The sequence below is a fragment of the Dermacentor variabilis genome, chromosome 1 (assembly GCF_050947875.1).
Source record: "Dermacentor variabilis isolate Ectoservices chromosome 1, ASM5094787v1, whole genome shotgun sequence".
NCBI lineage: Eukaryota > Metazoa > Arthropoda > Arachnida > Ixodida > Ixodidae > Dermacentor > Dermacentor variabilis.
Genome location: NC_134568.1, coordinates 113703891 through 113719949, shown reverse-complemented (window position 1 = coordinate 113719949; position 16059 = coordinate 113703891). Strand labels below are relative to the sequence as shown.

Sequence of the window (16059 nt, the reverse complement as noted above, 5' to 3'; positions counted from 1 at the left end):
GCATCGCACGCGAAATGCGAAGGTTGTGGGATCGTTCCCCACCTGCGGCAACACGTCTCATCATCCACTTTAACTTCCATTCATTTATAGTTTCTTTATTTCATTTATTAAGCACAAGTAATTTCCCCTATGTTGTCCTTCGTGTCAGTGTTTGTTGGCTTCTTATGATGTGTCCAGTGCTTGCCATTTAAAATCGGTAAACACAGAAGATGAGCAAAAGGCGAAATCAAGGCAACTGAATATATGGGAGCTGGATGAAAAACATGTTGGTGCACCTGAGTTCAAAAGACAAATGTTATTTGTTAAAATGAAACATACAAAAGATAAGTTGTTCTCTTTAGTCAGTTTTATCACTGGCCCAAAGAGTGCAATGAGCATCGAAATCTCCTAATAAAACAAAAGACTCCAACAATTGATGTTAAATTTTCCAGGTCTCGGTTGGAAAATGGGGATGGGGCGGAATGTAAAGTGAACAGATGGTGACAGTTTTATATGATAAAACGGTGATGCCTACAGCCTCATACAGGGTATTTATTAAAACATTCCGTGTGGGGACGCCGCCTTGCACAACAATAGCGACACCTCCCGATAGACGGCTGGAGTGTTCACGGTCCTTTCGTATGACAATAAAACCTTTAATAAAATGCGTATTTTTGGGGCCTACGTCCATTTCTTGAAGGCAGAATGCTACTCATAATAAATAATTTACAATGCCTTTGATGTTGCCTAGATTGTCGATTAGGCCTACGTAATTCCAATGAATGACGAAAGCCATTTTAATGGAATTGAAAATATTTACTTCGCTGTGCGAGTTTATTAGACCTTGTAGGCTACATGTATTAAAGAGTTGATTACTCTCATCAATGGCAGTAAGTGTTCAGGTAACCTGTCCGCTTTTCAGTGCAGTTACAAGGTTTATTCTTGGCGTGCTCCAAGAAGCGTGGATCTTTCAGCATCGAGGACGCCAAGGCTTTCGGGTCAACTTCCATCGCCTTCTCCGAGGCACTAGACGATCGAGAGCCAGGCGTCAAGACGCGCGTCTTGGGCCGTGGAGTTCGGTTCAGCTTCGGGCCTTTCGACATGGTGGTTTGCAGGCCAGTCTTCGATGATGATGGGGCAGCACTGGCTGCTGCCACCAAGGGGGCGGATGGAGTTTCTACAGGACTATCGTACATAGGCCCTGTAGACTGCTGAAACCGGTGTGGCACTGCCCCTGCCACGTCGCACTGGCATAGCTTATTTGAGGTAAAAGCCAGAGCCTTTTTCTCGCTTCATAGAATGAGATTTTTTCTTTTATAGTGATTGCAATAATTTCTGTTTCTCTCTTCCAGCAAGGGCAGCTCCGTGAGTAGGCTGGATGGTCTCCCTTGCAACTGACACATAGGACAGGAGCATTGCAATTGTCAGAAGGGTGGTTGTTGGCACTACACTTCACGCATGTTTCTTTACCTCTACATAATTGTGATGCATGCCCGAACTTCTGGCACTTGAAGCACTGCCTCAGGTTCGGTATGTATGGTCTCATGTTGATTTTCAAATATCCTGCATCAAGTGAACCGGGCACAGTACTGGTGCCAAATGTGAGTATTACGTGTTGCATGGAGATCTGTTGGTCGTTTCGCCGTAGCGTTATTCTTTGTACCTTAATTATGTTTCGCTCCTGGTATCCGTCAAGGAGCTCTTCGTCACTGAGGTTCAGAAAATCCTCTTCCCACATTACTCTTCTGTTTGTGTTGAGCAAACGATGTGAAGAAATTGTGACATTAATGTCACCGAAACTTGTGAGTTCAGAAAACTATTAAACTTAGTCTTTCTTTGTCAGTTTGAGGAGGAGGTCTTCGCTTGCCATCTTTGAGGCTTTGTAGCTAGATCGATCTAATCGTGTTTGGTAGGCATTTCGATACTAGGAAAGGTGACAGTTTTTTTACAGTTGTGTTGCCTTCACTGTGAACGGCATGAGGCATGGTACTTTGGGAAAGTCTTGTCATCTTGCTTCAAAAAGAAGTGAAATGTTGCTTCAGTGCGCCCTCTTCTCAGAGGGCGACCTTGAAGGGGGTAAAAGCGTTTGCCATCTAATCCTTGGGAAGTTCAGCGGCGATGGTGGCCACCCACCACCGAGCCCGACAAGGGGACACTACAAGGTTGAAAGAATACCTCCAGATGCCAGCCATGCATCGTCGCTATGACCTAATATATAAAATACCCAAGGTTGGATAACATGCCAGGTTAACCCTTGCCACTCAGAAATTCGGAAGTGAGAAGAAGTGAAAAGAAGACAGGAAAGAAAAAGCAGCGAGAGAGAAAGCAAAAAGATTAAGAAGGAGGACAGGAAAAGGTGACAGCCGGCTTCCTCCAGGTGGGTCAGTCTGGAGATGCCATCTATGTGAAGCAGCGGCCGATGAGATGTGCTGCCTCCATCAGGGGACCATAAAGATCCGAACACCCGGCGTCAGCTCAACCTCCAGGATCCCCCTTTCCCCAGACACAGCTAAGCCGCGCACGGCTACATGCGGGAGGGTCTAACCCTCATGAGCTCGGGCACGTGGAGTCACAACACACCAAACCACTGCTGACAAAGACGCCCCTGCGGGGGCACATATTATAGTTAGTATTTGGCAGACAACACTGACCCTTAACAGCATTGCTGAGGACAATTTTTCCTCTTGTCAAATGCATTGATTATTTGAAACATATAAAAAAAATCAGCCTAACAGCCATCAGTTTCTTGGACCATAACAATAAACACAAAAAGTGGAAGCACTCTAAAGAATCAAATCTCTGAAATAAAATCTTAAGCCATTCTACTCTGTGAAGGTAGATGACCAGCAAAGCTGTTTAGCACGCGACACAGAGGTGACAGAATTTTGAAGAAAGGTACAAACTCACTTTTTGTCTTGATCGGTGGTCATTGTGACGAAAGGTAAGCACACACATTTATTGTCTTTAAAGATTTCCATTGGAGTAGCATGACACTTGTGTCTTTTTGAAGCATTCTCCGCCTCGCGACATGTGTTGTCTTGTCTGGCTTGCCGCATGCGCTTGGCGTTTTCTGCACGATCTTCAGTGGTGCTTGCGGCCCTCCAGTGCCATTGACATTCCAGTTGCTGTTCCCTTCGTCTTTCCTCGTAGGCGCGTTGCTCTTCGAGAATCCTAACTATACGTGGCCTTCCTATGGCAACTGCAGAATGCAAATGGAATGCGCTGCTCGGCAGCTGCTGGTTTTATTATTTCTTGTCCTCCAGCATTGACTACCGCAACCTTGGGGGAGCCGAAGGAAACCAGCCACGAACATGATTGGAGCACAGACAAAGAAAGGGCAGTGCGCGCATACACATAGCCGAAGCAGGTCGCACGCTGTCAAGTTGTAACAGAGTGGAATGGCTCAAGATTTATTGTCTAACTATACGTAGCTTTCCCATATCAACTGCAGAACACAAAGGAAATGCACTATTCGGGGGTATTCATTGCTTACGGGTGTATGAGCCATTGCTTATGCAGGTATGAGCCATTGATGATGAAAGTTTTCGACATACTGTTCTGTATGCTGTATGATAAGCACTGTTCACTTCACTTTGCTGACTGCTTGCAGCCTCTGCCTAACAGGGCTATGAGCCATTGATGATGATAGTTTTTGTTGACGCACACGAAAAATATGTGGAACCCTAGCAATGGCAAATAAAATGATCCTACCTTGAAGAATCTGTTCTCTTCTCAGATGATGGAATTGTGAGTCCTAAATTTACTTTTCATCTCACTGTGTATGATGCATAGCAGTCTATAGGAGCCAGGAAAATCATGGAAAAAGTGCAAAGCATTGCTAGAAAAATGAGCAAACAAACGGTACTATGTAGCATCATCACTACAGAAAGTCTAACTAAAAATCCTGATTCTCAACTGTGCAATAAGGTGAATTCCCTCTATGACAGTGCTGCGAAAACAGTGAAAGCTAAAGAAGTGCTGCAACAAATTATGAGTGATAACAACAATCTTTGTCTAAGTGAACTTAACTAGCAGACAATAAATGATGTACTAGTTGTCTCTCCAGAGCTAGAAGAATGACAGACACCTCAGCTCCAATTCAAGCAGCTCCATCCAGAACACTTCTATCTACAATGGCTAAGCTATAGAATCCGAATGTCAAAGTTGACAATGGCCTGCCAAGCCAGATAGCTGTCACTAAGAAAAGGTGTTCAACTGTTGTTTGCAAGTGATGCTTTGTCACTCCAATGAGTGAGGACAGCTGCCCCACAGAGCAGCATTTCCTTCTTGCATGGGGGAACTTCATGCTTTAAAGCAAGGACCTGAACCAGAGCCAACAGAAGCACCAGAAGCAGCTAAATCAGCTAGTTGCACTGGCAATGATATTGAGAGACACCATCACAATGAAAAAGGGTAGCCATCTACAAGATTTTAAATGAGTACAGACATGAAACTTGTGTCTAGCCTTATTTTATTTATTATTTTTTTTTATTAGGTCACTGTTGACTCTGTAATTGTAGTATAAAGCCTCAATTTTTTCAATGCATATTATATCAGTAATTGCACCATTTTATAATGTCATTAAGTTGAAACGCGAAGCTACGACAGGGTAAGGCAGAGACAACAACCAAATATTAAAGTTGAACATTTTTACTGAGCCTTGTTGTTGCCCTTGAGCGTGTTCTGCACCCCCCATCTCATTTGTTTGCGTTCATCTTCAAGCACCCCATAGTGACGGCCCCTACATGTACTTTCCCTCACATTGGTAATGACAGTCAGTTAGCAGTTCAAACGTTATTAAGTTAGCGGACCAGGGAATGCGCAGTTGAGTGTGGGCTCGGCCCGCACATTTTACGTGAAGGATCACAAAGGCAGCAGGCAAGGAAAATCACATGGATGAGGTTGGAAGAATGGCAGAAATGTAGATGGGTTTAACATGGTCTAAGGCTGTGACTTTGTCTCAGCCATTGATGTCAACCATGACGGCTCATGGGCTCAGTTGGAGGAAATTGTAGGGTCACTATAGGGAGGCACCAAAGGTTTGCAGACCAGACTGTGTTGGGCAAAAACCTACACAGACATAGAAAAGTTGTCCCTGACAAAAACAGCATAATGTATGGCAGTACAGGTAGGGATGGGCAATAAGCATTGCATGATGTTGTGAACCTTCGTGATAAAGTCGGCTGAATCTTGGTTGATGTTTGATGTTGCGATGAAAAATTCACCCGACAAGCATAGCTCACATGTGTAGGCAAGTTCTGCTGAACTGTAGTCGATGTCAGATTTTCAGGAAGTTCAGATGCCAAGCAGCACAAGAGGTAAAGCAACACGCTATGTTGATGGATCACATGCTTTCAATGCTACTTTTAGCTGGCAATGCAATCTCTTGCTGGCTGGGTGGTAGGCAGCCATACGAATCTGCATAATACCAAGCAGTTGGCTCAGGTGGAAGAACAGTGCAGTATCAAACTGCTGTACACAATCGGTAGTTATGGTTGAGGGTAGGCCAAATCAGGAACTCCAGTTGAGCAATGGTATCGGCAGTGATATTTGGTAGGGAAATAGCCTCAGGCCAGTGTGTAAAATGATCTACACAGGTGAGAAAATAACTGGCACACTGGCCTGGCAGCAGGGTGTTGATGATGAACAAGTGATTGTGGTTGAAATGGGCACTTGGCATGGGGAACTCGAAAACTGTGGCAGTAGTGTGGTGCTCGCTGGACCTTGCATTGCTTGCATATGATGCAGGAGCGAGTTCATTGGTGAACATTATGGTCCATACTCAGCCATACGTAGCAGTCACCAATGTGGCACTCGGTATCTAACTTCCCTGGATGAGAAAAGGGAAGTAGTGCATTGAAGACTAAGCGCCTAAACCATGCAGACATAAAAGGACAAGGAATGCAGTCAACATGTCACACAGGATGGTGTCCAAACAGACTGGCATCTTAACTTTGTGAAGTACAGTGCCATATAAACTGGAATATATATGAGGTCATAGGTCGAGATTTTTTTCCTGAAGATAGAAACACAGGTAAGCCATCCCTCATCTTATATAGCAGTCTTCAGCAGATTGTGAGTTGTCGTATGGCCAAGTTAAGGTCAGGAATTGAACTATATTCCTATTTATATGGTAATTGCGTGGGTGCATCAGTCAGGTTTCAGGGACTGAATAGCAAACATCAGACAATTGTGACTTCTAAGGATGCAGAAGCCTTCAAGGCAATCACGCAAATGATGAACTGCCACAACACTGTACTGCAGTGGGAATGAACCTGCAGAGGGGCGATTACGTCAGCAAGGCGGGAAACTTCTGCCTGCAGTTCTGCTCTGGCATCCCTGGTGCTATTTATTTATTTATTTATTTCACAATAACCCTAAAGGCCCTCTAGGGAGGGTATTACATAGGGTAAATGTTACATAGGTGAGGTGAACAGTGCATAATGTAAATACAATGGAAAAACAAAACTGGAAAAAAATTAATTACAGTGCATCAACGTACAAACACAAAAAAATAATGATAGTTATCAGTAAAGCAACTCTAAATGGTTTGTACACAATGTGACACTGTCGTGGAAGCTTGGTTAACGGCGCATTAACAAACAAAAAAAGAAAAAAAAATATGTTTACAAATCAGAGAGACAGACGTGATATATTAGGTATTCATGAACATTCATACATTCATATTCATGAATGTAGATGGCCAAGATGGAAGACACCGGGACCTTCATGATCTTGTCCATCAACTGTGCAAGTTTGTCGAGAGGACAGCATCTTCTGCAACAGCAAGGTTCAGGCGCACATTGGTCAGCAAATATTCAGGAAAAGCTCACGCAGGTAGTGTTTCCCTTGTCACCAAGCAGGCACTACATGAGGTAAAGGAATTGCATTGGTGTGCGATTACCGAGTTCTTCTGTGGCCACGAGAAGCTGTGGAAGTAATTTCTGCTCAGAAATGGAAGTCCTAGTTTAATTAGCGCTTCATTCAGATTGATGTAGGAAGCCTTAAACGGTGCAGTGGCAAAAAAGTTGTGAACTTGGGTGATGACAGCAACTGGCAAATTTGAAATGATGTGGAAGTAACATGTCCGTTCAGAGGTGACTCTTAGCACACCAAAACGTGCTGTGGTCTAAAGAAACCAGAGGCCACAGTCACCAGACCAGAAAGGTCAGAACTCATTTCAAAGTGCAGACGTGGCAAAGCTGGCGGCTGTGGAGTACATATAACTGGCAGCATGATCGAGTGCTGTCATCTATCACCCCAGGCTAACAGCTGCATGTTCATCAGGGTCACCACTGTAGCTACGACGGCGCGGGGCAGAAACAAGAACTGAGTATCAGCATTAAACATTCTTACAGAATTTAATTGCTCTTGTATGTGTTCTGTGTCACCTAACTTCTTTTCCTTCATCTTCCAAGGCAGCCACTACACATTCACTACGTACAGCGTGGCTTCTGATGTGAAGCGGGAGGCCGGTTACTTTGTGGAAATGGGAGCTGATGATCATGTGGCATTACAAACACAAATCAGAGCAATGCAGTAGTTTGAGGTCATGCAATGACCATGTCGCCAAAAGTCCGCCATGCACAACCAAAGTGGCCCGTCAATCGTCCTCCATTTTGGCTGCCAACCCTTCTCCACATTCTACATGGGTTAAACCTGGTCCTCTGCCGTCAGTTTTCTGGAGACAGTGAGTTACCGCCTCAACTTTTCTATGCTCTTATCCAATTGACTGCTCAGTGCACTTGGTTTCCAGCGTCATGGTCATGGTATGGGTGCACATGTCAGTGGTGTTGTGATTGGCTGTTTACCATGCGAAACCAGTCACTCACAGTGGATGCGACAATCGTGAACAAGCCAACGACCTCGTCAGAGCAATCTCCAACCTCGACGTTTCATGGCAAACAATTGGGCTTCACCAGGAAGGGTTTGGACACTTTCCAAGGAGACATACCTTCACGTCACCTGACATCAGCCCAAACTGCCATGTCCACGACAGAGATGGGCTCATTGTGCCTCCTCTTTCCCTGTTCATGCACAATGATGTGTGTGTATTTTGGGCCAAGCTTTCCATGGAGGAGAAGGGCTACCAACCTCTGGATTGGCAGGGAATGATGTGATCCATCTCCCGACGCCGGATTGGAGGAAGGCGATGGAACCAGGACGACAGGGGGGTTAAAAGAGGAGACGGGCGCTTGGTAAAGCGATCTGCAGCTGGAACGTGAACGTGATGACCTTACCTTCAGTATTCATCATCATTCTTGAACAAAATGTAAAAAGTTCGGCAGCGTGTTACACTCCTGTAACATGTGAAGGCGAAAGCCTACTGCACACTTCGCAATGCATAAGTTATATAATCGGAGGGGTCAGACTTGCAAGACATAATGAACCACAGCACGAAGTACACGTGTGGCAAGCCGTTCTCTGCGAGCTTCGGCCTCCTCTCTACATTGCTGTCTCACATTATCGTGCTGCTACTTTCACAGTTCGGCTTCTTCGGCTCGTTTTTGACGCTTAGCTGCAGCTTCACGTGCCCGTATAATGAGGTCAGACTCACGCCAATGACTTTTGTCTTTGACTTTACATTGCATCCTCTCAGCAGGGGAAAGCAGCACTCGTGGTTGAATGCCTCGCACCCGCCGCTTCACACGTTGCACCTCAATTCTTGCTTGGAGAGCAACCTTGGTTGCAGCATACTTACGAAGGCGGTATGCAATGCTTTATTGATGGTTCGGATGCTTGTTTTGAGCGTGTTATTTATTGAAACGTATGCTGTTCGCTGTGTTCTATGGGTTGTTTCAATGAATGTATGCACTGTTTGCTTCACTTTGCTGAGTGCTTGTAGCCTCTGCCTTAAAAATATGAGCAATTGCATTTTTTGCTTGCTTACGGGTGTACTGTATGAGCCATTGCTGATGATGATATTTTTTGTACTACTCGACTAGACGCCACGTTTTACAGCGAAGCTGTATATGGCTAGGGTTCTGTGCATTTTGTTCTCCGTGAACAAAAACTATCATCATCAATGGCTTATATCCCCGTAAGCATTCATACTCCCGTAAGCAAGCAAAAAATGCAATGGCTCATAACCCCGTAAGGCAGAGGTTACAAGCACTCAGTAAAATGAAGCGAACAGTGCTTAAATTCTTTCTAATCACGCATACAACATACAGAACAGCATGTCAGAAACTGTCATCATCAATGGCTCATACCCCCATGAGCAATGGCTCATACCCCCGTAAGCAAGCAAAAAAATGCAATGACTCATAGTCCCATAAGATTCATGGCTACTCACTTTGTGCGTACTTTGTATAACGCGGAAAGGAGCGTGTTATTCGGGTCCCTCAAAAAGACAGGAATTCCCCACAGTTCTCTTCAGGACATTGTTTTCCCGCGCGGGAACCAGTTAGATAGGAAGGAGGTTTCTCGCCTTCTTTTAAATTACCTGCAGGACACGGATTTGGCCTCCACATGGTGACCTTAGGAGTGACTATGTGTAGTTGTGAGGTCTGTGTCTGATTTATATGATTTATGTATTTTAGGTGTCGCTACGGTGGAGCAAGTGCCGGCAGCTACTGCAAGGCTAATCCCACCAGTAGCCTACAACCACTCAACTCAACTCAACTCAATAAGCTGCGATGACAGTATCCCTGTTGTCGTTGTTGGTGATTTCAATGTGGATATGCCGGTACCGAAAAGAGAGCGGTTTACACATTCAGTGTTGCAGACATATCCCTTGCGATGCCACACGGATTCGGCCCAACTGACTCCCCAGCGGCGTATGTGTATCGATTTGACATTATCAAAGAATGTGGTTGCAGTTGCGAGTGAAATAATGACCACTGGTCAAGACAATAAATGAGCGTGCATACCTTTCGTCATGGTGACCACCCATCAAGACAATAAATGAGTTCGTACCTTTCTTCAAAATTATGTGTCATCTCCATGTCGTATGCTAAACAGCTTCGCTGGTCAACCACCTTCACAGAATGGAATGGCTCATGATTTTTTGAAGTATGAGCCATTGCAACGAGCCACTTATAGCTTTCGCCTTAATATAAACGTTTGTTTTAAGCATCCCGGATGTCAGGCCCAGCCCCACGTTCCCTCACTCCTCCCATGGTGAACGAGCATTTCACATCTTCGGACCCATGGTCGCAACATTGGTATGTAGTACCATGAACTACCTTAGCAACATCAAAGGCCGTAATCAGCCATGACAAGCGATGCAAAAGAAAAACCTATCTGGGCTGTTCATAGCCAACACAGTATGTAAAGTCTACTGATTCCGTAACGCTACCGCACAAGTGTCCACTGGCCGGCCGGTCAGCACCTTCTAAAAGCGCGAAGCGACGAGATCAGCAAGAGCAGCGCATGCGCACCAAGTTCACTAGAAGTGCAAGTTTTGTCTGCTAGGCTCTTTTCACCGGCACAACACAGCCCCTTGCAAGATTAACTTTGTGCAAGCTCCTCGGCTTATCGGAGATAACGGCTTCCAGTGAACTTGGTGCGTATGCGCTACGTTTGCTGATGTCATTGCTTCGCACTATGTATTAGAAGGCTCTAACCCGCTGGCCAGTCACTCCTCACTCGGTACTGTTAAAGAATTGGTGTGTAGCGGTGTGACTGGAAATTACAATCTACCTAATACTTCAGAACTGTGCTGCCACATGTGCTTCTTGTGATGTTTTTTTCTTCTCATATGATAGCATGTTTTCCATGTTATTATGCTGTTATTAAGCTCTTGTTCACTCTGCACAAGACATGCATGGGTATCGCACTGCTATTACATGAGCGTAGTAGCCAGCACGATGAGCTAATCACTATCACAGATACGCAATGTACATAGTGCATTAAGAAATTGACAGGACCACTGGTTAATTGTTCCATGTTGCACAATATGACAGCAAATAAGTACACGGCCTATTATTAACCAATTTATTTGATTCTATGACTGCCTCCCAGTGCTGTAAGAATACTGCTATTGTTGCTGCAGTGTTACATTTCAGTTGCAAGCACAAGTTCACCCAATAAACAATTTTCATCTTTTATGTTCCTTGTTGCCTGTGACCCAACTGCCTGCCTACAACTGCCACTTCCATGTGATAACATCACTGTGTACATTTCCATATGCACTAATTTTAAGTATCTTTGATTTGACTTAGTGCCTACTTGTTTAACTATACAACAGAAGATTATGCGGCTGTATCTGTCATCGCAAAATCTGCAATCGCAGCTAAGTGAAATTTTGCTTATCAGGAAAGACATTCTGCAATGTGCTTTTTGCAGCTTCAGTTACGTTCTCACAATCCTCAACTCTTGTTACCATGGAAGGCTATATGATGTAGCTTTAAATGACCATGATTAACAATCCTGCAAGCTGTAATATGAAGGTACTTTTAATGCTTGTCTTTGTCATGTGCCCCAAGGATGGTCTTTTTTGGAAACAGCTAATAGGATGGGGAGCAGGCCAAGCACATCAGTCTATGATATAAAACCACATATTCCCTAAACAACAGCAATGGTAAAGAATACAGAATAAGAACAATAAAGGGGGAAGTGGCAACACTGCTAAGTGCATTTGTTGTAAAGAAAAAGATCAGCCCTCGAGGATGTGTATACTCCTTCATTGTACAGGCAAATTCATTGTACGTAGTGGCCTTCACTATATAGGCATTCACGATACATATGGTAGATAAGACTTCAGCTAGGACATATGAAATCCTTCATTATACAGGCCATTTCCCTGTGGAGGCATTCATTGCAGAGGCATTCGACTGTATAACATCATGCTGACTTGAGTGACCTTTGCAGAGTACAGCATCAGCTAAAGATTTCATTTGGAAAACATTGGGGGCACTTAAGTGCTTTCTCTGAACTGACACTGTTCTTAAGGTATGTCTACTAAGATTTTGCATAAAACTACTGCTTTCTTTTTTATTTTTTCGATGTGACAGTGCAAATAAGAAAACAAATCTAACGCATTCTTAAAAACATCGGTAAGTAGCAAGACAAAAAATTTCTAATTGGCGGACAATTGCAGCTATGTAGGAACATTACTGAAAGTTTAGAAACCCTTCACAGGTCCTCTGTAAGTGCTCATTCTGTCGACAAACCCCAACTCAGTGAGCACCATCTGCAAGTCCCCTTGCAACCAAGCTACACCAGCTTGCCATTAGACGCAGATGTTCTGCACCATAATGGCACCACTTCTGGCTTATTCCACAACTGAGGACCACAAAGCAGGGCCTCACATAAGCACCAGAGGATCAAGCGCTGTGGTGCAGAGCACCCTGAATTGGTGCAGAAACTGGTGCATGTGTGAATCAAACTGCACAACACCCCCCCCCCTTATGCCTCTTAAAAAGGCCCAGAGTGTGCCATTTTACAAGATCAAGCTAGTGGAATGCAAATGTTTGGCAAGGAACATTCCCATGCACAATCACAATGCAGTACAATAAGGAGAAAATAAACTATTATAATTTTCATCACAATGATGTACTGCAAAAGTTATGCCCGTCTCTTCATACCAGATCAAGCAGAAAAGGTGGAATCAGCCACCTGAAATTTTTAACGGCTGAGGGATTGAAGCTACAGTTTACCTCCACAGCCTCTGAAGCATCTCAAAGGTCCCCTACCAAGGAGGTCCAGAATCTTAGCAGGAGATAGATCAAGAACCTATTCGGTGGCATTTGACAAGAGCCCAGACTACCAATAGTTGCCATTTCTCTTGCTTCAGATTTTTTTTCATTACCAGGGCAGGATATTTCACCCGTAGAGGATTGGTGTTTGTAGTCATGCCATGTGTCACTACTTCAATGGAAGCTTGAGATACTTACAGGCCAACAATTCTAATCTAAAAACAGCATATGCAAACCAGGCTGGCATATGGCAATCTATCCCTTCTGTACAGAGAAACAACAATATGGTAGCTCTCACCACAGGATGCATGTGGCCTCGTTTTTACTAAATAAGCTCTAAAGCACCACAAATTATATCTGCAATTCTATGACACGGGCATTTAACAATTGCAACAGGGTCAAACTTTGCAAATAACATCTAAATGGCTTCCTCACCTGTAAGCTCTGTATAGAGCTAAATGTGCGTCCACAGTCTCCACATCTTTGAGTGAGGGTTGGGTCGTGGCACTCTGTATGCCGTTCCAGTTGCGGGATTGTTCTGAACACCTTGTCACAATGCAGGCACTTTAAGCCATTACTGTCTGCATGCAGCTGGGTATGTTCATCAAATAAAGCCTTCGAGTAGAAAATCCGTGGGCACAGTGGACAAGGGCGTTTGCATGGAGCCGTCTTGTGTGACCGTGCTTCATGAGCAAGCAGCTCTGCCTCAGTTGGGTAGTAGTATGGGCATCGGCTGCATTTGAGCCACCGCGCCTCTGGGTGGTTTGACATGTGCGTGTGCAAACCCTTGTTACTGTATGTCTCAAATGGGCACAGCTCACAGGAGTACTTTTTCAGCTTGGAGAGAAGTGCCATTTCGTCCTGCGAGAGGTCACTAATGTGCACAGTGGCTAGGTGCCTGCAAACCTCCTTGGTGGTCACAAATTTTTTTCCACAGTGTGAACAAGTGCAGCGTAGGTGTGCATTGTGGGCCCGCCTTAGATGCTTGCGCAGATAGATGCGGAGATGAAACTGACGGGGGCAGTGGGGGCATTGAAGCCAAGGGCTTTCCTCGTGCAACATCGTATGTATACGGAGTGTGGTAGCAGTGGCAAGCTGTGCACCACATGTGGGGCACAAGAACAACTTTTCACGCTGACCCAAGTGCAGTCGAAGGTGAAAGGCAAGGCCACTAAGTGTGGTGATGGCCTTGTCGCAGATGCGACAGAGGTAGACGCACTGACTGCCAAGGCGGTTAAGCTTAACTGTGTGCACAGTCTGCTCGTGCTCCTCTCGCTCTCTTTGCTCCTGCAATGAAAAACAAACCGAGGTGACAGTGACTTTGCTGTTTATTTAACTTAAGATTATTTCTTGGCAAGTGCCTATATCTGTTTTAATCAGTTCCTTTCAAGCCCATTTAATCTACTGGTTCACAGTGGTAGGCCTCATTACAAGAGTTTAACCTACAGTTAAAACTCCATTCTTAGATTAGAAAGGCATCTCTGTAGTCCTACAGACCAAAAATAACTCATGATAGGCACGCAAATGCTGTATAATTTCTATAACATTTCTGAGACTACTATTTATCTGACCTTGCAGTAAAAATAATCATTTTTGTTTGCACAGTCGAACGCCCTTATAACAAAGTGCTTAGGGAGTCCCAAATCATTTGTTATACAAGTCACTTCATTGTAAAGGATGGGCATCGCACAGCTCGCAATAGAACTTGGACAGCATTATTCCTTTATTATGCAGGTCATTTCGTTGTAAAGGCACTCGGTTGCATTACTTAATAATTTGATAGTATTTCAGTGAGAAAGCTGAAGTGGCCAGTATGGTTTATAGTAAACATCTCCACCCCACAGCCTGTACACAAACTTTTGGCGAGATAAAAAGGTTGCACAGTGCCTCACCCTTTTCTCTCTCTCCAGAATGAAAGCACATCCTTCAAACTGAAGTTGACACCATGTAACTCTAAGTCTGAGGAGTAAGTTTTGTGCAGTTTACATTGTCATCACAAGAGGAATGCTATAACACTTACAAAGGAAATCAGTTCACTCAAAATACTAAGAGGAACAGACATAAAGCAACAAACAGACTTCGGAATTTCAGAAGAATGTTGTGCAGGGTTTGACATGCATTGCAGAATCAAGAATGAACAGCACACACATGACGAAGATAAGAAAGACGCACACAGCCCTCAAAGGAGCCCTGAACTACCCCACGGGTTTGGTGAAATAACATAGTCCACAGGTAGCATACACTGCTGTGCACATCTCAGCCAAGTTTTGCTGCCGTACATGGTGCACGGAGCTCACAAGTGGATCGCGAGGTCACTTTTATCTCAAACACTTTCTTTTCAACAGAAGGTCTCGTGCTCACTCTCTTCTGGACGCACTACTTTGTCATTTCCTTAGACGGCTGCTATTGGCCAATAGCTGACACCAAGCTGCGGTCGGCTACATGGCGTAGATACCACGGCCACCGCAAGGTGCCGCCATGAATCCACTGACGAAGAGCACTGCGGCTCTCTGAGGACAACCACGTACTACACAGAACGTACTACATAATTCACATCACGCATTCAATTGATTACACATATCAATATGTTTTAGCACACTTTAAAGTTGGATATCTCGAAAGTGGTGCTAGTCTTAGGATTTCTGATAAACATTAATTCTATGTTGCTCAGCTTCAATTCTTCAATAGTAACACATGTCCTAATGTGAATAATTTGACGGTTAATTTACGAGTATTTTTCTTTAGCTACCTGGACATTCGAATTCCTCATGTAGGCAATTTACACTTCTTCCATAAATGCCCCTGATAAAGTGTCATATGCACTTCTTTAAAAATATATATTCAAACTAAAAAAGACTAGGTATTATATAAGAAGCACATACAATACATAGGAAAACAACAGCTATGTCGTCGCTGTTGTAGGGTGAGCTGTCACATGCTCCATAAATAAAAATGTTACTGCTGTGCAGCAAAAGGGAAGCTCCACTGCAAGATAAGTAGCTGCTTTTGATGAATATGACAGGCTTCTGAATTTTCATGAGTGTGATGCGGGGGTATTGTTGCATATTGTTCAAACATTAGTTCAGAATAACATACTTTAGAGTTCTGACAAGTGATTCACAACAGATCTCTTGAGCAAGTGTGCATGTTCCCCAAGACTGTTATTTATGCATTGGCCAGTTTGACCAGTACAATACCTAGGTTAAAAAATCCAAATTTAGGTTGGCACCCATGAGCAGCTCACTTGTAAGATTTGTGAAGCTTATTATATTCACCAAAAGCAGTGACAAATATTAGTGTACCTCCACTTTCGTTGCACTGCAGTAAACAATTGTTATTTACAGTGCTTGTAACAGCCTGTCCTACTACCCTAAAAGAGCAAACAAATGGATACTGTTTTTCTTTGTATTGTACATACTATATACATATATAGCTGCAT

At 44.0% G+C, this 16059-nt stretch overlaps 1 protein-coding gene across 1 annotated transcript in view; it reads right to left on the bottom strand.

The window, feature by feature from the left end:
* LOC142583152 (putative zinc finger protein C09F5.3) overlaps positions 1-16059 on the bottom strand; it is a 57273-nt gene that overhangs the window by 16159 nt on the left and 25055 nt on the right. Inside the window, exon 2 of the mRNA XM_075693500.1 lies at positions 13056-13907. Within this exon, the coding sequence (XP_075549615.1) occupies positions 13056-13907 (852 nt within the window). The remainder of the gene's footprint in view (positions 1-13055; positions 13908-16059) is intronic.